We start from the raw sequence: 25818 nt of genomic DNA on the forward strand, positions 1-25818 counted from the left end.
CACATAGTGCTCAGAGCCATTGGAACCATTTTATCATCTGCATTTCTTCTTGGTGTAGCAATTTTAATGGCCAGTAGTGTAGTACCAGTAGCGTCAGTGTATTCGGTCGGTCACACACACGTGTTTGCACGTGTTGCAGGCGGGCGGCGTGGAGATGACGTGGGTGGTGGCGGACCACGTGGCCGCGGCGGGCAGCCACGAGCTGAGCGTGACCAAGGGGCAGCAGGTGGAGGTGGTGGAGGCGGCGGGCGCCGACTGGTGCCTGGTGCGGATGCCGAGCGCGGGCGTCGACTCGCCGCCCGAGGGCCTGGTGCCGCTCGCCGTGCTCAAGCAACCGCCCGCCGCCGCCAAGACGACGTCTCCGCAGCGCAAGCCCGCCCCAGACCACGACTCTGGTGAGTACCCGTACAGCTCTATGTCTCGCCCATCGCGCTGAATTTGTTTGCAAACCACGTCGTCAACGAGCGGAAGCGGGGCATTTACTGTATGGCTTAAAGCGACCGTCCCAGCTCGCTGTCCAGACCGCTGCGAGGCGGTGTGCTTAGTTCGTCTTGGCCTCAAGCTTGACTACAGTAATGGCGGCGAAACACGATTAAAATTAACTCTCTATCGCATGACTTTTTTTAGGTAACCAAAAATACTCTGAAGAGCCAAAGAAACTGGTACACCTGCCTAATATCGTGCAGGGCCCCAGCGATCACGCAGAAGTGCCGCAACACGACATGGCATGGACTCGATTAACGTCTGAAGTACTGCTGGAGGAACTTGACACCATGAATCCTGCAGGACTGTCCTTAAATCCGCAAGAGTACGAGGGGGTAGAGATGTCTTCTGAACATCACGTTGCAAGGCATCCCAGATATGCTCAATAATGTTCACGTCGTGGGAGTTTGATGGCCAGCGGAAGTGTTTAAACTCAGAAGAGTGCTCCTGGAGCCACTCTGTAGTAGCAATTCTGGACGTGTGGAGTGTCGCATCGTCCTGCTGGAATTTTCCAAGTCCGTCGGAATGTACAATGGGCATGAATGGATACAGGCGATCAGACAGGATGCATACGGCCGTGTCACCTGTTAGAGTCGTATCTAGACGCATCAGGGGTCCCATATCACTCCAACTGCACACGCCCCATACCATTACAGGGCCTCCACCACCTTGAACAGTCCCCTGCTAACATGCAGAGTCCATGGATTCAAGAGGTTGTCTCCATACCCGTACATGTCCATCCACTCGATGCAATTTGAAACGAAACTCATCCGACCGGGCAACATATTTCCAATCATAAACAGTCCAATGTTGGTGTTGACGGGCCCACGCGAGGCTCAAATGTTCAAATGTGTGTGAATTTCTAAGGGAGCAAACTGCTGAGGTCGTCGGTCGCTAGACTTACGCACTACTTAGACTAAATTCAGCTAAGCGCAACACACACACCCATGCCCGAGGGAGGATTCAGACCTCCGGCGGGAGAGGCCGCGCAATCCGTGACATGGCGCCTCAAATCGCGCGGCCACTCCGCGCGGCCTAAGCGAGGCGTAAACATTGGATCGTGCACTCATCAAGGGTACACGAGTGAGCCTTCGGCAACACAGTGCAATAGAGAGTTAAGGACAAGACATGACAGCACAACTTACTTAAATAGGGGGCGACTACGGACGCAAACGGATAAATGCTTCCATAGCGATCCTACAGACACATTTAAAATGAGACTTAAACATTTAATAAATTAGGAGGTAGTGAGTGGTAGAAGTGCTGTTGCCACAGAGAAAAACTGAAAACGTTGGTTATGGGACTGGTTCGCTCAGTAAGGAACAATAACAAAAGAAAACCCGGAACGTAGATACCAACCATGTGAAATGATGGTGTGACACAGATTCTGCCTAGTGACGGGATGTGGGAATAGGACGTCCAAGATTACCTTAACCGTGGCGTAGAGAAGTGGTTCGGATGCGGTCGTAATTTCAAGTTCCCATCTTAATTCCGTTGTATCTAACCGTCGCGACTAGCGAGCTACAGAACTCTACTGTTTCGCTCGACAGAACTAGCAGCCTGCCCTGGTCTTCTCAGGTACTCAAGAGAAATGCTGCAACGTAGCACGTAGCTGTAGGTCCAAGTGGCATGGGGACTGACTGTGCTAACCAGCAGAGATGCATGTTGTCTGCAGATGATCTCCAAACAAAATTAGAGCTACCTTTAGACAATGAAATAGAAAGAGTTATAGTCAAGACATTTCTATGTGTTACTGACTGCCAAACTGCAATGGTTGTTTGGCTCCATAGGGAGTTAATTTCTTGCGTCATTAATATACCCATGCGTCCTTTCGTGCACTGAAATCGTATACTGTTTCTCTCTCGAATATTCTCGGGCAGGAAAAGCCATTCACATCTGCCGATTCAGAATTCTCGGAGAGCGAAGCCGTCAGTTTGCCAAGCAGTGACTAACGTTGTTTTGTACGTGACGCGATAGCAGACTATTATTAGGCTAGCGTGGGTGTCTATCGACAGAAGGCCTAATTGGAGTGTGAAAGAGCCACCGTTGTAATACCCCTCAGAACTAGCGTGGCGGCAAACATTCCGCACTTGCTTTACACTCTTCGAGTATGTGACGTACGGCAGAAATGTAGCTGGATATCATCTGTCCGGGTCTGCAGTAAACGCCAATTGGGAACACGGGTCATCGGGTAGCTCGCTCTGCGTAACAGCGTAGAGCCTCGTAGTGCGTCAGACGCGTCGGTGGGTTGATGTATTGGCACGGATTCCGGGAAGTATTGCTGAGGTGTGTTGTGGAAAAAGAGGCAAGGAGTGGATGCGTCATGCGGCGTGGTGGGTGTGGCGTGGGGCAGGACAGGAAGAGACTGCCAGCCTAGCTCAGCGCCGTGTTTACCCCAAACACTTGCCACAGCCGCTGTCCGGCACCGCCTGGGATGACGCATGCGGCACGCGCTTGGTTCCGCCCACGCCGAGCCCTCTGCTCCAGGTGTCTCGCCTCACGTTCGTTCCCGCTTTGCCTCCCTCCCTTCAGCTGCCGCCCCGCCCTTCCTACGCCTTCATATATATCTGCTTCTATATCGTTACTCCGCGAGCCACCGTACAGTGGAGAAAAATCAGTGGTTTAAATCCCCGTCCGTCAATCCACACTTAACTTTTCCCTCATTTCCCCAAACCTCTAAAGACGAGTTCCTGGATTGTTCCTTTGAAAGGGCACAGCTGATCTTGCGTTCTGAGCTTGTGCTCTGTCTCTAATAACAAAGTTGTGGACAGGCCGTAAAATCCCAATCTTCTTTCCATTTCCTTCTACGATATTTTTAAGTCGAAGTTGTCCAACTGGATTCGAAACGAAAGAATGTCTAATCAGTCATAATGGTCTTTGTGTGACACTCACTATTTTATTTTTACTTTTTGTGTCTGCGCTATCCGCTTCCAGATCACTTTCTCGGCGCAGGTGTCTTTAAACTAAATTCAAGAGTGAAAATGGCAAACATTATTAGATTAAAACCTCACATTTGTCATTAGAATCAAAAAATACTGTATCTCTTCCCGCGCGTAATTTATTTGTACGCAAAAAATTAAGAAGGTATTCTGATACCACTGAAAAATGCTGATCTCCCCCAATCGCTGCAAAAAATAATGAAATAATATTATTAACATTCTACATGCCGTACCAGGCAAGTGACTACTACTAAGGGCCACTAAGGACGTTTTTGTTTCAATGCCGTTAATACTGAGGTAGTACTTTTTATTTGTGATAACACAAGTAGAGTTACACAGCAGTAATTTTTTAACAAGTAGAAAAACACAAGTACAGTTACACAGCAGTAGTGTTTTAACAAGTAGAACTGTAATTAACAATAACCATTTCTCAAATGTTTAGATTTTTTTACATGACAGTGGCAAAAATGAGTTAATAGAAATAGTTCAGTATTCACTAATCTTTCTTACACAATTCTATTCTTGGAATTAGATATTACAAAATGTACTGTGACCTCCCCGTTTTGTTGAGTAAGAAAGGTGAACACCATCAACAGTTCTTTCCGTTTTGCAGCTGATAAACATGGCTGGTTTTTGAGATGAAGTACTGCGTAGAATACACAAGCCATGGTATTTCCTCTTTTGAATACGCTGACACTCTTCCATTCTTCTGTTTCAGGATAAGAATAAAGCTTTTTGAGATAGAAGAAAATGAGACACTTTGATAATAGCGCATTTGGAGCTCTTACACCCCTGCATTGACAACAATGCTTCAGCAGCATCTTTAAAGTCAAAGAAGTCAGCTGCATAGATTGGAATGACATGGAATGGATTCACAGCTCCAGCTGACTTAACATTCTTACGTAATTCTTCCAGAGCAAAGGCCTTGTTTAGCTTTCTTGGTTTCTCTGTAATCGTAAAATCTCTGTCGCAGCTCAAAAAGCTTAGTAGTCATTTCTCAGCATACCTACACTGCAACACCCTTACAAGCTCATTATGCTGTTTTTGACCGCCCTATAGGTTCAATATTCGTCGAAAAGTTTATTAGTGTAATGTGTAAAAATTTGAAGTAAACCGGTAATATATTTTTTGAGATTTTTGGTAACAATGTTTCTCTTTTATGTAGTACATATTTATTTATGTTATGTGTATATTACATTCGCATACAACGTTCTATCAAAATTTCAAAGGATAAACCTCGGAGAATTAAGATTTTGAACAAATTAACATGAGATTTTTGCTTCCAACTTATCTCCGTGTATATATACAAACACACACACACACACACCATCTGGCGTTCCAGTAGGTATATAGAAACACGCGCGTCTTCGAATACAAAGATATCTTCAGTGGATTTAATAGTTACTCGTTTTTCGTGCAAAATTCTGCTTTTTTTCTCATTTAGTCGTAGGCTAGAGGGCGTTTGCCACTTTATTTATTCCCGTCGAGGTCTTTTGAGACTTTCGAATTTATAAAACGAATATTTATATACATGCTGCGGAAAATGGCCACACCGTCAAAGTTTTAGTAGTAGTTAGAAGATCTATATACTAGATGAAGGGGGAAAGAGAGAGAGAGAGGGGGGGGGGGGAAGAAATGGCGACATTGATGCAAGAAAAGAAACGTGCTTGTGCAGTATTTTTATTAAAGATATTCATATGTAAGGTGAAAGAAGAAGAGACTAAATGACAAGATCAACTTGCCGATGATGGCTCGCAAGTATCTCACTTTTAGTATGTCGGACCCTAACTGAACAAGATTGCTCAATGATTGAGACTTGTTTTCGGGAGGAGGGTGATTCCAATCCTAGTTTGTCTACTCACATACGGATTATCTGTGAATTGTGCAAATCCCTTCAAACGAATGCTAAGAATTCCTTTGAATAAGCTACGGACGAAATTCTGCCTCACTGTGATGTTCAAACCTGTGCTGCACCTCGAACTGGACGAAATGCTAAATTCTTGTCTTCCTCCTTTCCTCGGTCACAAGCTGGAAGAGATACTGCAACGACGAAGGTTTTTTGAGGAGTGTTGTAGTTAGAATATTTTGCTGGGCAGTTGCTCTCTTCAACATTCATCTAAAATAATTATATAATTGTTGTTTAGTGAACATGGATAAGCAAAAGTGGAAGAGACCAGTAATATTTTTCTCGCTTGTAGAGGTTTCCTTGTTACCTAATGTCTAAAATGATAAATATTTTCATTAATCCAGTTCTAGCGACTACGTTTTCGACTTAAGGATGGCTAAGAAAAGAAAAGGAAACAGGAAAGGAATGCACGTGGCACTAGAAAGTACCAAAAAAAACTTTAACGTGACTTTCTAAAAATACACTCCTGGAAATTGAAATAAGAACACCGTGAATTCATTGACCCAGGAAGGGGAAACTTTATTGACACATTCCTGGGGTCAGATACATCACATGATCACACTGACAGAACCACAGGCACATAGACACAGGCAACAGAGCATGCACAATGTCGGCACTAGTACAGTGTATATCCACCTTTCGCAGCAATGCAGGCTGCTATTCTCCCATGGAGACGATCGTAGAGATGCTGGATGTAGTCCTGTGGAACGGCTTGCCATGCCATTTCCACCTGGCGCCTCAGTTGGACCAGCGTTCGTGCTGGACGTGCAGACCGCGTGAGACGACGCTTCATCCAGTCCCAAACATGCTCAATGGGGGACAGATCCGGAGATCTTGCTGGCCAGGGTAGTTGACTTACACCTTCTAGAGCACGTCGGGTGGCACGGGATACATGCGGACGTGCATTGTCCTGTTGGAACAGCAAGTTCCCTTGCCGGTCTAGGAATGGTAGAACGATGGGTTCGATGACGGTTTGGATGTACCGTGCACTATTCAGTGTCCCCTCGACGATCACCAGTGGTGTACGGCCAGTGTAGGAGATCGCTCCCCACACCATGATGCCGGGTGTTGGCCCTGTGTGCCTCGGTCGTATGCAGTCCTGATTGTGGCGCTCACCTGCACGGCGCCAAACACGCATACGACCATCATTGGCACCAAGGCAGAAGCGACTCTCATCGCTGAAGACGACACGTCTCCATTCGTCCCTCCATTCACGCCTGTCGCGACACCACTGGAGGCGGGCTGCACGATGTTGGGGCGTGAGCGGAAGACGGCCTAACGGTGTGCGGGACTGTAGCCCAGCTTCATGGAGACGGTTGCGAATGGTCCTCGCCGATACCCCAGGAGCAACAGTGTCCCTAATTTGCTGGGAAGTGGCGGTGCGGTCCCCTACGGCACTGCGTAGGATCCTACGGTCTTGGCGTGCATCCGTGCGTCGCTGCGGTCCGGTCCCAGGTCGACGGGCACGTGCACCTTCCGCCGACCACTGGCGACAACATCGATGTACTGTGGAGACCTCACGCCCCACGTGTTGAGCAATTCGGCGGTACGTCCACCCGGCCTCCCGCATGCCCACTATACGCCCTCGCTCAAAGTCCGTCAACTGCACATACGGTTCACGTCCACGCTATCGCGGCATGCTACCAGTGTTAAAGACTGCGATGGAGCTCCGTATGCCACGGCAAACTGGCTGACACTGACGGCGGCGGTGCACAAATGCTGCGCAGCTAGCGCCATTCGACGGCCAACACCGCGGTTCCTGGTGTGTCCGCTGTGCCGTGCGTGTGATCATTGCTTGTACAGCCCTCTCGCAGTGTCCGGAGCAAGTATGGTGGGTCTGACACACCGGTGTCAATGTGTTCTTTTTTCCATTTCCAGGAGTGTATATGCAATGATACATTTGCTTAAAACAAACGCCCAACTTTCTTCATTTATCCGTGTTTGGATTTTGTTCCAATTTTGCGACTGATATAACTTACAAAAAATGACTGTTGAAAAATTCAGAAAATCCTTGGACTGTCTCAGCAATCGACAGATGTCAGCTAATTCATTAATTCGTTATTGTTTCTCAATGGACCAAGGTAGTGTAGAGTAAGCATAATCGTGTGCGTATTTGTCTTACAGTTGGTTCTTAAAAACCAGCAACGCCTTGCATTTCCTGGAATATGTAGCAATAATAGAACATTTGATTTACCCATCGTCGGAAGTGTACAGTACGATTGTTTCGTCTGATTTTCTGGAACTCGACCTCCCTTACAGAGGTAAAAGATGAGATGACCTCACTAGTAGTGCTGCAGAAGTCAAAAATGACTCTCCCATATAGAGGTCTCTACTTTTGTGACCGAATAAAACTACTTTCGTCCAGCCTCAGCTACTGGTTCTTTGATTGCTCTGGGAGAAGGTTCATCGCATAAGAACACATGAAACAGTAGCTCACTTTAATACATAAATGAGTAAAATATTTAATTAACTTTTACGCACTTGTTTGCCACATAGTTCACAACTGTCACGGAATAGTAAACCATCACTTGGTGCACTAATTAACAAACTGTTCTTGTGAGGTACAATGTTCAACATTTAAATGAACAAGCCCATCAGAACTTTAACTATCACATTGGTCCTCTGCTGTGATGTCGATTTCTGTAGCTCAGGAGAGATCCTGCTAGCTCGAAACTATATTGACCTCTGCGTGAAGGCGTTGCTGTGCTGAGAGGGGAGGCGTGGTCCTCAGGAGCGCCTACCATACGTTGCAGCGAACCCTCGCTAATGTATGTGGTATTGATTCGCATTGCCAACTGTGATGTTTAAACGCGATGTCAGTACGATAACATATACACACTGAAGCGCCAAAGAAACTGGTATAGGCGTGGGTATTAAAATACAATGATATGTAAACAGGCAGTATACGGCGCTGCGGTCGGCGACGCCTACATAAAACAAGTGCCTGGCGCAGTTGTTAGATCGGTTACTGCTGCTACAGTGGCAGATTATAAAGATTTAAGTGAGTTTGAATGCGTTGTTATTGTCGGCGCACAAGCGATGGAAGACAGCATCTCCGAGTTAGCGAGGAATTGGGGATTTTATCGTACCACTATTTCACGAGTGTACTGTGAATATCAGGAATCCGGTAAAATATCATATCTCCGACATCGCTGCACCCGGAAAAAAATCATCCAGGAACGGGACCAACGACAACCAAACAGAATCGTTCAACGTGACAGAAGTGCAACCCTTCCGCGAATTGAAGGTTTCAGTGCTGGGCCATCAACAAGTTCAGCGTGCGAACCATTCAACGAAACGTCATAGATATGCACTTTCGGAGTCGAAGGCCCACTCGTGTACCCTTGATGACTGCACCACACCAAGCTTTACGCCTCGCCTGGGCCAGTCAACACCGACATTGGGCTGTTGATGACTGGAGACATGTTACCTGGTCGGACGAGTCTCGTTTCAATGTGTATCGAGCGGATGGACGTGTAGCGGTATGGAGACAACCGCATGAATCCATGGACTCTGCATGTCAGCAGGGGACTGTTCAAGCTGGTGGAGGCTCTGTAATGGTGTGCGGCGTGTGCAATTGGAGTGGGGCGTGTGCTGATACGTCTAAATACGACTCTTGATGGGTGAGCATCCTGTTTAGTCAGCTGTATCCATTCACGTCCATTGTGCACTCCGACGGAGTTTCGCAATTTCAGCACGACACTGCGACACCCCACACGTCCAGAATTGTTACAGAGTGGCTCCACTCTTCTGAGTTTAAAGACTTCGCCTGGACACCAAACGTTCCCGATATGATCATTATTGAGCATATTCGGGATGCCTTGCAACGTACTGTTCGGAAGAGATTCCACCCCCTCATACTCTTACGGATTTATGCACAGCCCTGCAGGATTCATGGTGTCAAGTCCCTCCAGCACTACTTCAGACATTCGTCGAGTCCATGCCAGTCGTCTTGCGGCACTTCTGCGTGCTCGCGGGGGCCCTAGAGGATAATAGGCAGGTGTACCTGTTTTCTTGGCTCTTCACTGTACTTTGTCACTTGTAGACGTTTTAGGGAGTGAAAATGACTAAACCTGACGGTAAGTCCCACAGAGAGTGTTTCCTCACTTATCCAGGTGCGACTGTGCTTACGTATCAGCAAATTTCATCACAGCGTTGCCAGCACAAACCGGAGTATGTTTGACGTAATTTGGCAACACCGTCGTCCGGACGTGGTAACGGCTACTTAAAAGCAGCGTACACCGATACTTAGTTAATGAGTCAGCAGCCGCGCTGTAAATTAGTTGGTGTTGTTGTTTGCGTATTGAGGACACGGGCGGCTGAGGTGATGTTTGCTATGGGCAGGCGACCTCGCGAGCAATCGGCCGTCGGCGCGGCCAGACCCGCTCACCCCGTGTGACGCCAGGTGAAAGCTCGTGGCGCCTGGGATTAAATTATGTGCGTCGGTCACAGATGTTTACGGCGCCGTAAAGTCAGTGGGCGCGCTTAATTACGCGGCCAGGCTACCTGGTCAGCAGCAGTCGCAGCGCCAGACAGACAGACAGACAGACAGCCAGAGAGCGACTTCTGTACACGATATCCTGCCCCGACACTGGGCGCGTGACGCTGTCAGCTCACCTTCTTCGGAATCCCCACAACTCTTTTTCTTCTGCAAAAACTTCCTCATATACAGGCTGCTCAAAACCAGTCTGTGAAGCTTGTAAGGGTGCTGCAGGGCTGGTCGTGCTGAGAAATAATTGTTAAGGAAAAATCTGATCCGTTGCGCCGTTTCCGACTTAATTAGTATTGAACTTAGTCACTCAGGCCGCAGCGCGCACAGGTTAAAGCGACCCGCCATATCCAGTTGTCATTACATAGCAGAGATGATAGCGCTTGAGACGCATAGATGACAGTGCATGAGAGTGCTCAGTCTTTGCCTCGGGTTCCATCTTTACTAGCATCCCATGTCCAATTTTTGTATTGCTCTCTTGTTCGGTCTTAGGAAACCAAACGGAAAACGCCTTTGGCGACACCGTCTCCGATGGGCGGCTTGCCGCAACATATCGAATTTTTTCTTAACCTACCCTTGAATACACTTTAGAGCTTTTCAGACTATTTCTGACCACCCTGTGTATATCTAGTTTGTGATCAGTAGACATCAGCCGACATTCTGATTGATATTCATTATCTGAGCATTTACACTCTCTGATCAAATGTATCCGGACACTTGGTAATAGTGGACATAAATGTGGGGTGTATCCACTCTTCACATTTACGACGACTTGAACTGTTCTGGGGACACTTTCAGTGAGGTGTCTGAAAGTCTGTGGAGGAATGGCTGCCCATTCTTCCTCATCAGGAACCGAAATCAGAGAAGTTAGTGATGCTGGACGCTGGGGAACTGGAGCGAAGTCGACGTTGTAACTTGTCCCAAAATGCATTTTCTCACATTTGCTTCTTTATGAAAGGGTACAGTATTATACTGGTACAGTCTTCGTCACGGAACTGTTCCTGTACTGTACCCAGTACACAGTACACAGTACTGAAGAATATGTTCAAATCCATCCCTAATTAGCGTTTTCATAAGCGCAAAGGGGGAACCACATCCAAAACACGAAGAACACCCGTATACGGTAACACTACCTCCTCCGTACTTCACTCATTCACCGCTGGCACTGTGATTTCCCCAAACCGCGTCAGGCAATTGTCGGGATGGTTCCTTTAAAAGTTCACGGCTGACTTCCTTCCCCATCCTTTCCTAGTCCGATGGGACTCGTGACCTCGCTGTTTGGTCTTCTTCACCATATCAACCAACCAGCCGACCACTGCTGGCACTACACATGGCGGCAGGTAACGATGTCCAGGCATTCGCCAAACCTAAACCCTTCCATCGGATTGCCACAGGGAGAAGCGTGATTCAGCATACTAAATAGCTCCTTCCTGGCCATACACAATCCAGTAGCTTCGGTTTTTACAACAGCTCAGTCGTCATTTAGCACTGACGACAGAAATTAGGGGCGTATGAGAAGCTGCTCGGCCATTTTATGCCCATCTCTTTAACTTCTAACGCTCAGTCTCTTACTAGTTAGAGTGCTGGTAGCACTTTGGGATTCACGAATGATTTCTTCCGCTGATTTAATGCGATATTTTACAAGCACCCTTGTGAGTGCACAACATCAGGTGTATCTGGTCTTGGTTTAGCTGTGATTGTTCTTTTGGGTTTCCATTTCACAATCACACCATTTAGCGGTCGGGTTGGTCAGCTTTAGAAGAGTTGTTACATACGGGTGTCTGGATACTTCTGCTCAGATTGTGTGTATAATCTGGTACAGTATCATACTGGTACAGTCTTCGTCACGGAACTGTTCCTGTACTGTACCCAGTACACAGTACACAGTCTTACAGTACACTGAAGGCAAAATCAATGCAAATAATGTAGATGATGTACGAAGTGACTGACAACACGTAATTTTTCGAAATTAAGTTACGTTTTAGATCCTAATGCTGTGAAAGGAAAAGTGAGCTTCTAAAAACCAAAAAAAGCGATTACTTAAAATTAGATCAACATTTTTTCAGCTGAAACCTCTTCTGAAAAGCAACTGTTGTCAGAACTTGTAAACTTATCGGCTATGGTGTGGTGCAAGTCTCTCTTAATTTGCAATCCGTCTGAATCAGGTACCTCGATGGTTTCCGGCACAACACCTGCGCGACGCAGCACAGGTAATGGATGTCCTTGATCGTTTGCAACGTCACGCCCGCAGGACACACGAGAAGACAAGAGAATCCTCCTGCCCGCTCGTCCGCCAAATTGACGACAGATCTCTTTCGCCGGCCCATGGTCTTACTTGACAAACAGTAAGGTCACCTTACTACGACCCTGCAGCCTGTGCCACTGTCCCTCTCGAGACGGCACACCGAGACTCTGAAGAAACAAATTAACAGTACTACACAGTGGTAAACACCGCCTTACATCCATTCACCTCGAAAAGACTATGCTTAAGTTAGGAAACGCCAAAAGCCCTTTTTTAAATAAACGAATATATCAAGTCTAAAGCGAACGATTCGTTATGCAAGCTTAAGTGCCAGTACAACATGCGTTTCCAGTCTCAGGTATTTGATGAGGACCGACACACGAGAGTCGTTCCTGCCAACCTTCACAGATCAGCCCTTTAGTGGGAGTGCTTGCTAGCAATGCAAACAAGTGTTCGCGTCTCGGTGCGCGGTGCATATTACGAAGCCTGCCCCGGCCCAAGCCGTGTAGCACGGCCGGGCGTTTACCCGGCTCTCGCCGCCTTTATGCCGTATACGGACTGTAATAGCGCTTTTTAATCCGCGACAGCCACGGTTGTGGTAAACAAAAACAGCGTTTGAGCTTTTTCTCCTCCAAGGCTGGCGCCGACCGCGATCGCGACCCACATAAATCTCCCTGCGAGATGGCCTCGTGACGCTGGCAAAGAGCTGCGCAGCTACTCCTCCAACGCCCAATATCTTGCGGGCGGCGTCGGTTCGCTCGCGTTAAAGATCAAATCTACTGATAGCGGAGAGGTGCTTAATGGAGCCCGTAATTAATTGATTTTACATTTTTTATGTAGTTGCCCTAATTCCAAGAACTAAATTGCCTGTAATTTACTGTATACAAGTGGATCGATATTAATTAAATTTTTTCGTTATATCAACCTGTTTGGAACACCAGTTGGTCCCCTCTGGAATCGTTTACTGCTTCTGTGTCTAAGGTAGCCAGACACATATTAACCGAACTGGCGAGTGAGTTCTTACCCTGAAATGTTCGATTATAATCGTTGCAGTTGTTTAAATATAGACCATGTAATAGGTTGAATCGTACATCCACCCTAGCTTTTAGAGGGATCAGATTTTAGATATTAACCTCAGTGTTATAAATCTTGCGCTCCGCCGCAGTGTGTTCGAAACCGGATCTCTTAAAATATATATGAAAAAGACAATGTCGCCAACAAGCCGTGAAGTAGCAGGTTTAGGAAAGTGATAGAACTGTTTCGAAACATACTGTAAAAATAAATTTGCCTAGCCTAAGCTTTATTTCCTCCAGATACGCATTTATATCATAATGAAAGTATAGTAAACGCGCCTGATTCGCCTTAGGGAAGGAGGATGGATGCAAATTCTTTCCTTTTGCCGAATATAGAATTTCTGTCGCGAATGCTGGGTTGGTTCACTCAACAAAGCCATAGCTGATTATTTCTTGCTGTTTTAAAACCGGAGATGAATCAGATAGAACACACAGATCGTCGTTGGCGCATCAAAAAACGTAAACATTTGCCTTTTAAAATTATCGATGCTGAAAATACAAGTTTTGTTTGTGCAATGATACGTAGAAACACATTGGAAACTGTCACAATAAAATAACTCTGCATGAAAACAATGACTACCTATTTGGTTTGTGGGAATGGTTTATTTGAAAAGGACTGGGCCAATTGCCTCCCCTAATTTGTATTTGTGATCCGTCCGGAATGACCACATTATCGATGTAACATTAAATGAGAAAAAATGACTGGCTGTATGCCCTAGTACACTTCGTAATCTCACTGTTCTGTTGTTACCTGACATGATGAAATTGTAGATACACGATCCCCAGTTCTTCGAATTTATTGGATAAAAAATCCTTTGTTGGTCAAGATCGCAATATATTATTTTTATCGATTACTGGTTCCGGCTAAAGTTGTTAGCCCCCTTCAGACCACAGGATAAAAAAAAAGTTCCTTCTACAGTCACCAACCGGTGGGACACTTCGTCATAAATTTTGTGCAAGGTGCATAGCTGAATCGTAATATAGAGCTCCATCAAGGACTATGGTAGAATTACCCAAGACTAAGAGATAGTTGGAGCCATTGTTATAAAGTTGTATGAAATATTCCCTTGTATACGCAGAGTGAGATCACAGTTAACACACTATGTTACTCTAGAGACGTAGCGCCAGAAAACAACTCATAATTTTCGCTTGACGATGTCGTGTAACTCATACAATCGAGTGAAAATATTGGACACATGTAATATGGAATGTTTTAATCGAATTAGTTTATATTAGCACCTCCTAAAATATTTACTATTTCACCTGAAACACATGGTGTATGACGTAGGCAGTAAAATCATATTGCAGTACATAACATCGGATTATTGTATTATAAATCTTCTGAAAAGCGTTCGTGAGAAGGAGGTCGTGATTCTTCGTAAGACAGATTCCTATGCGAGACCACAAAGAATCTCTGTGACAGTCTAGTGCTGAGGGCAGTGCTCCGATACAAATCTAGCATCACGCCCTTTAATCCGACCTGGTGAGGGTCCCAAATACTCGAGCAGGAACTAAGAATAGTTTGCACAAGCGCCTTGTACACGGTCTCCTTGGCAGCTGCACTACACTTTCCCCGAATTCTCCCAATAAATCTGCGTCGTCCTTTTGCCCTCCGTACAGCTGGTTTTATATATTCGTCCCGCTATATACCGCTTGGTAACGTTAAGCCCAGACATACACTGTTCAAAAGAATTAGGGGAACACGTGTATCAACGCCCGGTATGCTAAATTTATTTTGATACACGCGGCACCTGTCGTCTTATTGCATAGGCTGAGATCTTTCGTTGTATACAGCAACTAAAGTCATTCGCCATCTGCCGGCTGTGTTATGCATAGCAATACAGATGACACCTCAGAAGGAAGTGAGTACCGGTGTCCCAATGTTCTGTAGAGAGGTAGACTGAAAGTTGCAACGGTAGTCTGTTTGACCCAAGAAGGATAGACATTTTGCCGTATTGCTGTAGATGGCAATGTGTCGCCGTCATCGATGAGTTGTGGGCACTGTACAGGGAGACGGGTAAGTACACAAGTGCAGTTGGACAAGATCGCCGACACATTACAACCCCAAGTCTGGCCGTATCTGCGTTGCGGCGTCGTACGGCTACCACCAAGGAACCAAGACAATCTCAGAAGGTCCACTGGAGCCGACATGTAAGATTAGATTATACGGACTAAGTCGTGTTCGAGTACTCCGCTTGACACATCATCATCTCGCAGTTCGCCATCAGTTCTGCCGTCACGTGTCAACTGGTACCTCGACACTGAGGAAACGTTTTGTTCACAGACGTGCCCAGATTTCCTCTGACGCACCGTGATGACCGTGTTCGTGTGTGGAGACGCCGTGGTCAGCGGTGGCTACCAATGTTGTCCAGAAAATCGACAGATTCTGGCAAGGTTTTCTGAAGGTAGAGGAAGGCATCAATGTTGACAGCTATACGGATCTTATCGTTGTTCATGGTCGCCTTACTGCCAGGTAGTACATCGAACAGATCCTGCTAGACCATGTGGTGGCTGCTACCGTAGGCTGGGGTCCCTGAATCTCTTCTCATGTAGGATAATGCCAGGGCCCATGTGGCGGGGGTCACCAGGGATGTCTTCCGGCGAAGCCTGAACATTGAAATAATGGAATGGCCAACGGTGAGCTGTAACCTAAACCCCATCGACGATGTGTAGGGGCATGCTTGAGAGACGTGTTCGTGACCGTCCTGTTCCAGCACAGACTCTCCATGAACTCTGAAGGTCTCTCATTAAAGAAAGGGAACGGATATCAGTGTGACGTGTGCCACGACGGTGTCAGTCGGTGATAAACGCTCGTATTGGATATGCACCTTACTGAAGCTTTCAAAGTCCAATGAAAGGCATCAGGACTGATGAATGATGGTTTCCACTTTGTTTTCGACACCTGTCGGACAAATCAGTTCTTGTTATGTAAATGGACTTGGATCTAATTATGGTTTGTTGTGTACTCAAGTATTGAAAGATAAAAGTATAAAATGGTAACATACCTGGTCCTCCGTATTTCTGACTGGAGTATGACAAGCGCCCAAATCTACTTTGCCCTAATTGTGTTGAACAGTGTACGATCGGGCGGGCTGAGCCCAAAGTGTCCTCAGGAAAACTAAAGGTTCTCATTCTACTAGTGCACATTATCTTGCATTTATCCACAATTTGGAAATACCTGGTATTCGTTATACTGCAGAGATTTTCTAAATGCTCGGTTGCGTATATATTACTGTGTTCTAGTGAATATTAGGCGAATACATACCAAATTTTCTCCTGGAAGAGGATTTCATTTTTCATCGTGTGCCACTCAGTTCTGCTGAGAAGAGGCACCACAATTAGTATACTGACAGACTCACTGGGATTCGACAACGTCATGAAACTGCAGCCAAAACTAGTGGTCCCTCCACGGTATACCAACTCTAATAGAATGAGGCAATAACTAAATGGCTCTAAGCGCTATGGGACTTAACATCTGAGGTCATCAGCCCCCTAGACTTAGAAATACTTAAACTTAACTAACCTAAGGACATCACATACATCCATGCCCGAGGCAGGATTCGAACCTGCGACGGTAGCAGCAGCGCGGATCCGGACCGAAGCGCCTAGAGCCGCTCGGCCATAGTGGCCGGTGGCAGTAACTAAGAATAATTATATACGTGCGATTATATCACTGTAAATTTCCGAACAACCTACTCTACACATAATCAAAGAAATCTCGAATAGTAATTGAACCAATTAATTATTGTGTGCACCAGGTGCAAGAAATGACAGTAAAGCCTTTTATCCGAGCAGAAGTTCCCTCTCCAACATCAGTCGCAGTTTTGCTCGCACCCCACGAGAATGAATTTGTGTTAAAGGTGCTGTTTATCCACTTACAGCTCTTTCTTTTCATGTATGAGATAGTAGTGGTCAAAGCTAGAGAAGCCTCTTACAAGCCTATGTTCGAAGGTATATTCTTTCGATGTATGGATCATTTCACGTGCGTTGATAATTTGCAGTAGTCAAGGCTGTACGATGTCTCTCTCTTGAGGATCCTTGCAGTTGTATTTGTCCGTGTAATTATTCCACTGACTAGTATTGAGGTCAACCGTAGTAAGATTACATTTGAAGAGTCGAAATGGATGACGTTCTAAGTGCCAAACATGACATTTGTCAGAAGAGTTAAGAATCACTGTATCTCTGTTTGCATATAGCTGACTTGTATCCACACAAATTGTAAGGTATTCTGATACCACAAAATTATGATGCTCACGGCAGAAAATAACGAGACAAATCAAAAAATAAGTACTATATCAAGAACGTTCTCAGTGCCGTACCAGAAAACTGTCTGGGTCTAAGTGCCAATAAGAAAGGTCTTATAAGCTGATTCCTACAAATAAGAAAACAGGAACCAGCCATTGTTAATGAAGCTACTTGTTTACACATATAGCGCCGTTACCGATTTACAGCCGACAAGTTGATCTTCAGACGACTGTGCACGTTTATATTACATTTGATGTTGTTTACACTTGTTTTTGGCTGTTTTTTTTTTCAACAACTGGTGTAAACAAATGCAGAAAGACAGTGAGTGTGACTCGTGTGTGATGCGGATGCACCCAATTTTCTACGCTTAATACGGGAGTACGGGAGTAATGTTTAATGGTCGATAAATTAGTTGCAGAGATCCGGTGGCCCGACCTACCCCTTCCCCTAGCACTAGCCATTTGGGTTTTTGGCTATAGAAACATATAAAGGTAATTGGAAATGGAAATGCCGTGTCGCTAGGGCCTCCCGTCGGGTAGACCGTTCGCCTGGTGCAAGTCTTTAGAGTTGACGCCACCTCGACGACTTGCGTGTCCATGGGGATGAAATGATGATGATAAGGACAACACAGCACCCAGTTCCTGAGCGGAGAAAATCTCCGACCCAGCCAGGAATCGAACCCGGGCCATTAGACATGACATTCCGTCGCGTTGACCACTCAGCCACCAGGGGCGGACATAAAGGTAACTGTGTATGCCAGATGGACTATTTGCCTACACTAGAGGAGTGTATGTACCACGCTTGTGAAGAAATCTGAGGGCAACCAGGTACGTTCGCACGAGTTCATGACATTTTTAGAAGTAGAGCTGATATATAAAGATGCTAACAACATGGATAACTCCCTATGATATTAACAGACAAATAGTATCACAAAGCAAAGTGACTCATATCTCAATAGGTCTTTGTAACTGGACCGAAATTTTAGGAGTTTTTTCTAGTTTTGACAAATACTAACTTTTTCGAGTTTACGGAGCATTTTTAACTCTCCCCGTTGGAGGTTCGAGTCCCTCCTCGGGCATGGATGTGGTGTGTGTTGTCGTTAGTGTAAGTTAAAGTTAGGTTAAGTAGTGTGTAAGCTTAGGGACCGATGACCTCAGCAGTTTGGTCCCATAGAACTTTCCACAAATTCTTCCATATTTTTAAAAATTATTGTAGAACATGCAATATAGGTGTGATGAGTCGCTCATCATTTGTTATACTTTAGAAATGACATCATGTAACACTAAATTTGCTGTTGAAAAAATTTTAATAAGTACTTTTGTTGTAAATAAAATCGACTTTTCAGGCGGCAACTTAATTTATTTTTCCCAGACGGGTTTCGCCGTTTTTCTTGCTCTAAGGCATCATCAGCGGGATCTATAACGATACAGTTTTGTTATCTTTAGATTATCAAACAGTTCACGTCGCGATTTTTTATGTAAATAAGTAATTACTTATTTACATAAAGTGATACTTATTTACGTAATGTAATTACTTACTTACATAAATTGTAATTACTTATTTACATAATAATCTAAAAATGACAAAACTGTTTCGTTATGCATCCCACTGATGATGCCTTAGAGCAAGAAAAAAGGCGAAACCCGTCTGGGAAGAATCAACTGAGTTGCAGCAAGAAAAGGCGGTTTTATTTACAAAACAAGTATTTCTGTGTTTGCTGCGGATGATGGCCACGCAAGCAAACTCGTCTTTAATAAGTGACTGGTTTTGATCAGTGACCATTTTACAGCTCAGCTTTGCTGAACAGCAGAAAGTACATCTGTATAAAGTGACAGGAAAAGAGCACGAAGTCAAAAAGTCGACTGAAAAACATATTGACTCTATAAAAGAATTTCCATTCGTCTTCTGAACATTGTGCTCATTTTTTGACATCATGTTAGTCCAAAAATATTCTTGCTGTTATCCCAAGCTGTTGTGTAAAATGCTCCTTGTCCGAAACAGATCGCTTATTGAAGAATAGTTTTAAGAGCAGCTTACGGGGTCACGCGGTATCATTTCTGAGGTGTGTCAGAGCTATGGAAAACAGCCAACAGAAAATATGTTGTTGTTCTTCTTTAGTCGTAAAACATTGCTGGAGAATTGATGTTTTGTTCGCTCTGTGCCGATTGTTTTCGCCCGGCTCTCTCTCTCTCTCTCTCTCTCTCTCTCTCTTTTTTTTTTCAACTGGTCGATAGGCTGTAGGCAGACCGCGGTCAGCATTTCCGTCTGGCCTATGGGGAGTCTACTGTAAACAAGTCGCGCGCACCCTGGGCAGGGCACGCTCTTTACGATCCATTGTTACGCTCGATCATCTGATTTACAGTGACTGCTAGAACGAGCCGTTTTACGTAATGCGCCGTTAGCGCGGAGCCGTTTCCCTCGCTACTGGAGGAGAAATAGCATCGCGTCCGCCGAGTGACCCCTTTCGGTAGAGCCGTGGCGCCGCTCTGGTCCCTGACTAACTGTCGTGTGTGGGCATTCCGGGCCCTTGTCCCATTTCGGGAAAGACGACATCGTCTGGCGCGCCGAACCAGCTCCGGAGACCGGTTGGGGGACTATACTTTTCCTATGTTAAAGCCGAATCAAAAGTTTGACCTAATCTGGAACACTTGTCCCACCAAGGTTATATTCGTGTTCAGTCGCTTTCGCAACAAGGACAAGCGGGAGAGAGAAACAAAAGTTTGCCAGGACTGCAAATTAGAAGCGGATTCAGAAGGGATTTCTCTCTCTCTCTCTCTCTCTCTCTCTCTCTCTATCTATCTCTCTGTCCCTCGCTCTTTCTCTTCCTCTCCCTTTCGGATGGTTGACAGCGTCAGGAACATTTATTTACAAATTATGACCGAATTCTCCGATTCATTTTACTCTAAGGAAAATAAACAGAGATTTAGCTTCAGTAATAAATATATGTTTTCGTAGAATGTGTCAAAATGACTACTGTTGTATACCGTAATGTTTTGATTTTTGGTGCTCAAACAACATCCGTATTTGCAGACTAAATTATAGGACTTGGGTTCTTACTGATTATGCCAACAGCAATATCTGCTAATTGCCCCGACATGTTTATGCGTATATATGACACCATCAGTGATTCATGTTTTATTCAGCTTTATGTTTCTCGCTACAAGAGAGGAACGCACCTACGAGGACAAGAACAATGCGAAAAACTATGACAAGCTATATAACCATTTAATAAAGATCCTTCAAAGCCTCCGCTTCTAGAAACTAAGACTTTAATAAAACATAATCCACTGATGTTTGTTCCAAAGAATGTTTGGGCAGTAATATGATAATGTTGTTTGCGTAATCAGATGGAACCCAAAAATTATAAATGTTTGTGTATGCATATGTTAACTTACTTCACAGAACGATATTCTGCCAAAAATTCCATGTTTTCTATGTAACGCGGAAACTCTTACTATTGCGAGCCTTGAGGTTTTCCCGGTGCATGGAGTATTCCATCATTCTTCCGGCGTCCATCCTAGACGTAATTACTGCGTCTTTTGTTTTTTTCGGCGTATTAACTTGCAGCCATTACAGAAAGTGCCCTGTCCGAAAAAATTATGAAACGCCTCTAATATTGACTATAAAATTCTGGATATCGCAACAATATTTTCGACAGATAATTTCACAGGAAGGAACAAGTTTTTGTTGTATAGTTACAGTTCATAATCTTTTTATCTACACACATAAATGAACTTAATGATTATTTAAATATTTTTCCTCAAATTATTTGTTTTTATAGGCCTTTAAGAGTCGTTAAGGCCTTTTTCACTGGTATGACGCTTGCAAACTTTAGCTGTGAAACACTTCGCAAAAATATCCGGAAAGGCAAGGTTAGAGGCTCCGCGAACTTCCACCTCCAGTGCCAGGTAAACAATGGATAAATACGCTCAGAATGATGTGTTAGCTACCACATTTAGAACATTTCTGTGTTGCTTCAGCGAAAAGTTTAGTCGCAGGTAGTAAAAAATGTTGCATCGCTGTACCCTCTCTCCAAGAGAATCCTTAAGTTCTTGTTCAGGCCCGACTAAAGTGACTTGAAAGTTTTCTCTGTCTATGTCTCTCTTCTAGTGTACAAACTTTACTTTTTAGCTGCTATTAGCATATTACCGACAATAATGATCGATTGTTCAGGCTTTCCCGGCGATATGTAGCCGTGTTGAATTATCGGGTCTTCTGTCGGTTGTTCGCATCGTTCTCGCACGATATTTCGACAGCGTGGCTAGCTGTCTCCTTCACGGACCACAACCGACAAAAGATCCAATTATTCGACATGTCGACAATGTACACGGTTGATGGAACAACAATTTCAAAATCTGTATACCTAATTGCGGAGTAAATCACATTCCAGCTCGAGCAAATCCTCGAAACTAGTAACATTGAGTAACATGTCAAGCGATTCACATTTCCAGGATCTGGATATTATTCATCCTTGAAGTGCATAAAAATTCCTGGCCGTGAGTGCCACAGCGAGTACTGCGCAGTATTTGTAGTCGCGTATTTCTCTCTTGAGTCACTATCAATTCAGTTTTCTTTTTGAGGCAGATCTATGAAAAATACAGTAACAAAGTAATGTAAATTGTGTATATGCAGTGAACAAAGGATAGCAGACACGAGTCTGAACAGTCTTGAGATTAGTTTCAGATATCATAACAACTGGGGAAATGAGAAACGTGAGCATACGAGTGGAGTTGAAGATGTGGAGTTTAGATGAAGTGATAGTCGATTATAGTATTAAAATATGGAATCACTGATTAGCACCAACATGGAAAGTCACATGCAACTAGAATTTAGTGACAAGTTCAAATTTTTGTAGAAATATGTTCCGTCAGCACACTGTTAACTAATATGGCAAACGATCCTAGAGACGCCAGGGATGGTCATTACATTTTAAGCATACGTAAGCTGTGCAATTTTGTCTGTGTTTAACTGGAGGAAAGTATGACGTTCAAAGTATATACCTTCAGCAAAAGAATCGCCTAAAAATTCTGAAACCCACATGTGAGAAAGACCTGTATAGTGTCTGTAAGCACGTCAAAAAGCTGTTCTATTTTCTTGAAATCGGCGAAATTTTCGCGTCCAAAAGTTTTCTACTGACAGACACAAGTTTCAGGCAGCAGAAGTGGCAACACACTGGGCTTTGAAAGGTCGACTGCTTTGATTTGGACTGTACGTGTTGAAGAAACGTCCGTTTGATATCAGGAGGAAGAGCGAGTTTATGTAGATTCACCAGAAACACAATTGAACTCTGTGGAGACCATACGAAAGATACGAGTAAACTAAGACAAGTATCTGTGTCAGTCACTTTTATTCTCTTCCACGACACGTTTCAAAGGCTTACACCTTCATCGTGAGATGGATCAGTGGATTACATTAAAATTTCGTTTGCTAGATTTAGCTATTTGTCTGTTTTTTTTTCCACCTCATATCACGAAAAATAAGGTATGACGTGACACTTGTTATCGTGGTAGGCTAATGAAACTACACATTTTAAACAATAAAGTAGTTACTTGCAACACATTGCAGGAAAAAGAACTCAGAGGTTCGTTATAAATGTACATTTTCATCTTTAAATGGCGTCCATACACGAAACACAGAACAAAAACAGTCCAGTGATTGTACAGTGCACAAATACTGTGCCTTGTAAGACAAAGAGCTTACAGTACAAAGCAAAGATATAATTTTTTCGCTTAAATTGTGTCTCTTATAACGATGTACATAAATTTGCTGAAATATTCGTTTATAAGTTTCCTGTACTAATGATACGTATGTTTCAGCGAAACACTATAACGACTTAACACTTACATACGTGTTGTTTATATCTTTGAGTTGCTATGTAAACTTTTTGCTTACAAGGCACTGTATTTCTGCATCTGTACAGATGGTTCAGATGGCTCTGAGCACTATGGGACTCAACATCTTAGGTCATAAGTCCCCTAGAGCTTAGAACTACTTAAACCTAACTAACCTAAGGACATCACACACACCCATGCCCGAGGCAGGATTCGAATCTGCGACCGTAGCAGTCCCGCGGTTCCGGACTGCAGCGCCAGAACCGCTAGACCACCGCGGCCGTCTGCATCTGTACAATTTCTGTGCCGTTTTTGTTGTTGTTTCGTATCTAGATGCCATTTAACGATGAAGATGTGTGCTTATATCTAAGCTCAAGGCTCTTCTTGACGAAATACCTTGTAAATAACTATCTTATTCTTTGAAACTGGTAACTGACCCATTATGATAAGTCACAAATTGCACGTTTTTTTATAGTAACATGAAGTAAAAAGCTGACAACTGTCTACAGCCAGTAAATGAAATTGTAATCCACCTGGAGATAAGTGTGTAAGCCCTTGAAACGCGCCGTGGAGGAAACTGAAAGTGACTGACTCAGGTAAAAGTTGTAATTTATCACTTATATCGTAAACAGTGGGAGGTTGCAAATCAAAATGCAGCATCTACGACGAGAGGTTAGAGGCCTTATGGTCTACCGCGTTGTAGAAATAGAGGTTAGTGCAGTGCGCCTTCCTGCTGATCGCACTTCGCACTTGGGGGAGGGGGAAGGAGGTTAGGGAGGGAGAGAGAGAGAGAGAGAGAGAGAGAGAGAGAGAGAGTGTGTGTGCTGGCGCGTGTTTGGGACGCGCAGGGACTGGGAAGGGGCCGTTGTCCAGGGCCGGAAACGCCAGACCAGCGTCCGCATGGGCGGCGGCTAAATATATGCGTGCGCTCTGCCGCGCAGCTTTCCCGGGAAAGCGTGCGAGGACAATGCGCTCTCGTTCGGTTTCAACGCTCATAGCGCCGTTGTCGTCAGCATTGACGTTCGCCCAAGCGGCGCGCGCGCGACCATTTCGCCGTGAGTATCCCTGAAAGGTCCGGCGCGGCGACAGGAAAACATCGCCCTCTCACCGGTGGTTTTTGCGCTGTAGGAAGCCGTGACGCCACGGAGCGTCGCTTCCCAAAGCGTATCCAGTGAGTCATACAACTCACCTACACTCAAGAGTGCCCGTTGAGTGTGTATAGACTCATCTGTTATTATATCCGGACACCATCTGTATTAATCCAAGGTAAGTTTTCTATCGAGATATTTGGATGTTTATAGATCGTTTCGTTACGCCCGGTATGTACATGAAAATACATAAAATGATTAGACAAAGCCTCGTAGACAGGTATACTGAAGCCCAGAAAGGATCCCAACACAGCTTGGAGATATTCTTTAATAATAAAACCGCCCAACACATTTCCCTGTTGCTCGTCCGAAACTACTCTTGGTTACTAGATGGGCTCAATCTTGGGAGACGCTTTCGAAAGCGAGGCTTCACGGTGTCGCGCCTTCCTCCCGCAAAAGCCAGCGGTGCGACGCTAATGCTTTTACGGATACTCACGGCGAAAAACTGCGTCCGCGGCTGAGTTAGCGCCATTTTAAACCGGAACACGCCGTAGACCCGTGGAGCCAAAAACCGTAGTTCAAACAAGCCTCCCCCCTTACTACGCCATTTAAAGTTGCCACATCACAGTCTCTGCAATACACAATCTAGTGCTGTGTTCTGTGGATTAATGGAAGGGAGCAGGAGAAACTTGGTGGCGTCACATAGTCTACTACCCTCTGTTACCTCCCCCTCACTTATCGACCTTAATGACAGTGAAAAATTAAACCGCGTGTACCTAATGGAAATTTGGGAAACCTCGATTAAAACCAAGGGACTGCCGAGGTGAATGTGCCCATCCGGCACAATAAAGAGTGTCACTTGCCCTCACTTCCTGAGAGACAACCAGGGTTCGAACAGGGTACCTCCAAATCGAGCGCCACTACTCAGGCGTGCGTTAACGACCACAAGTACGGAGGCTGTTAGAAGAGATCTGCATCTCCACCTATACTCCGCAAGCTACCTTACGGCGTGTGGCAGAGGCTACTTCTGACACCAATACCGTTTCCACTGCCCTGTACAATCACGGATAGTACGAGGAAAGAATGACTTTCGGTAAAACTTCGCGTGAGCTCTGATGTTACTAATTTTATCGTTGCGGTCGTGTGTGGGATTGAGTACTTTGCTGCCCGACTCTTCTTGCAACAAAATCTCTTTGGTGGATCATCTTCTCCTCCTTTTCTATTAATCCTACATCTTAACCGTCCCAGACTTATGAACATTACTGAACAAGAACAAGTCTTCTGTAAGTCATTTCTTTCGCGGATGGATTGCATTTCCTTAATAATTTCCCATTGTTCCCAGCCTGGCAGCTGCCTTGCCACCAATTGTTTTATGTGGTCACTACAGTTCAAGTCCCCCAGTTTTGGTATTAGTACGTGTTTTACGGTAGTTACTGTTCCCATTAATTTACCTTGCCTTAGACAACAGTGTCGTCAGTGAATAGTTGACAGAGCAATGAACTTTATCCACAAGGTCATTTAT

General features: G+C 44.9%; 1 protein-coding gene across 1 annotated transcript in view; it reads left to right on the forward strand.

Moving 5' to 3' along the window:
- Positions 1 to 25818, forward strand: part of LOC126188056 (kalirin) — a 2181516-nt gene that overhangs the window by 1760152 nt on the left and 395546 nt on the right. Inside the window, exon 34 of the mRNA XM_049929493.1 lies at positions 140 to 395. Within this exon, the coding sequence (XP_049785450.1) occupies positions 140 to 395 (256 nt within the window). The remainder of the gene's footprint in view (positions 1 to 139; positions 396 to 25818) is intronic.

The sequence above is a fragment of the Schistocerca cancellata genome, chromosome 5 (genome assembly GCF_023864275.1).
Source record: "Schistocerca cancellata isolate TAMUIC-IGC-003103 chromosome 5, iqSchCanc2.1, whole genome shotgun sequence".
Classification (NCBI taxonomy): Eukaryota; Metazoa; Arthropoda; class Insecta; order Orthoptera; family Acrididae; genus Schistocerca; species Schistocerca cancellata.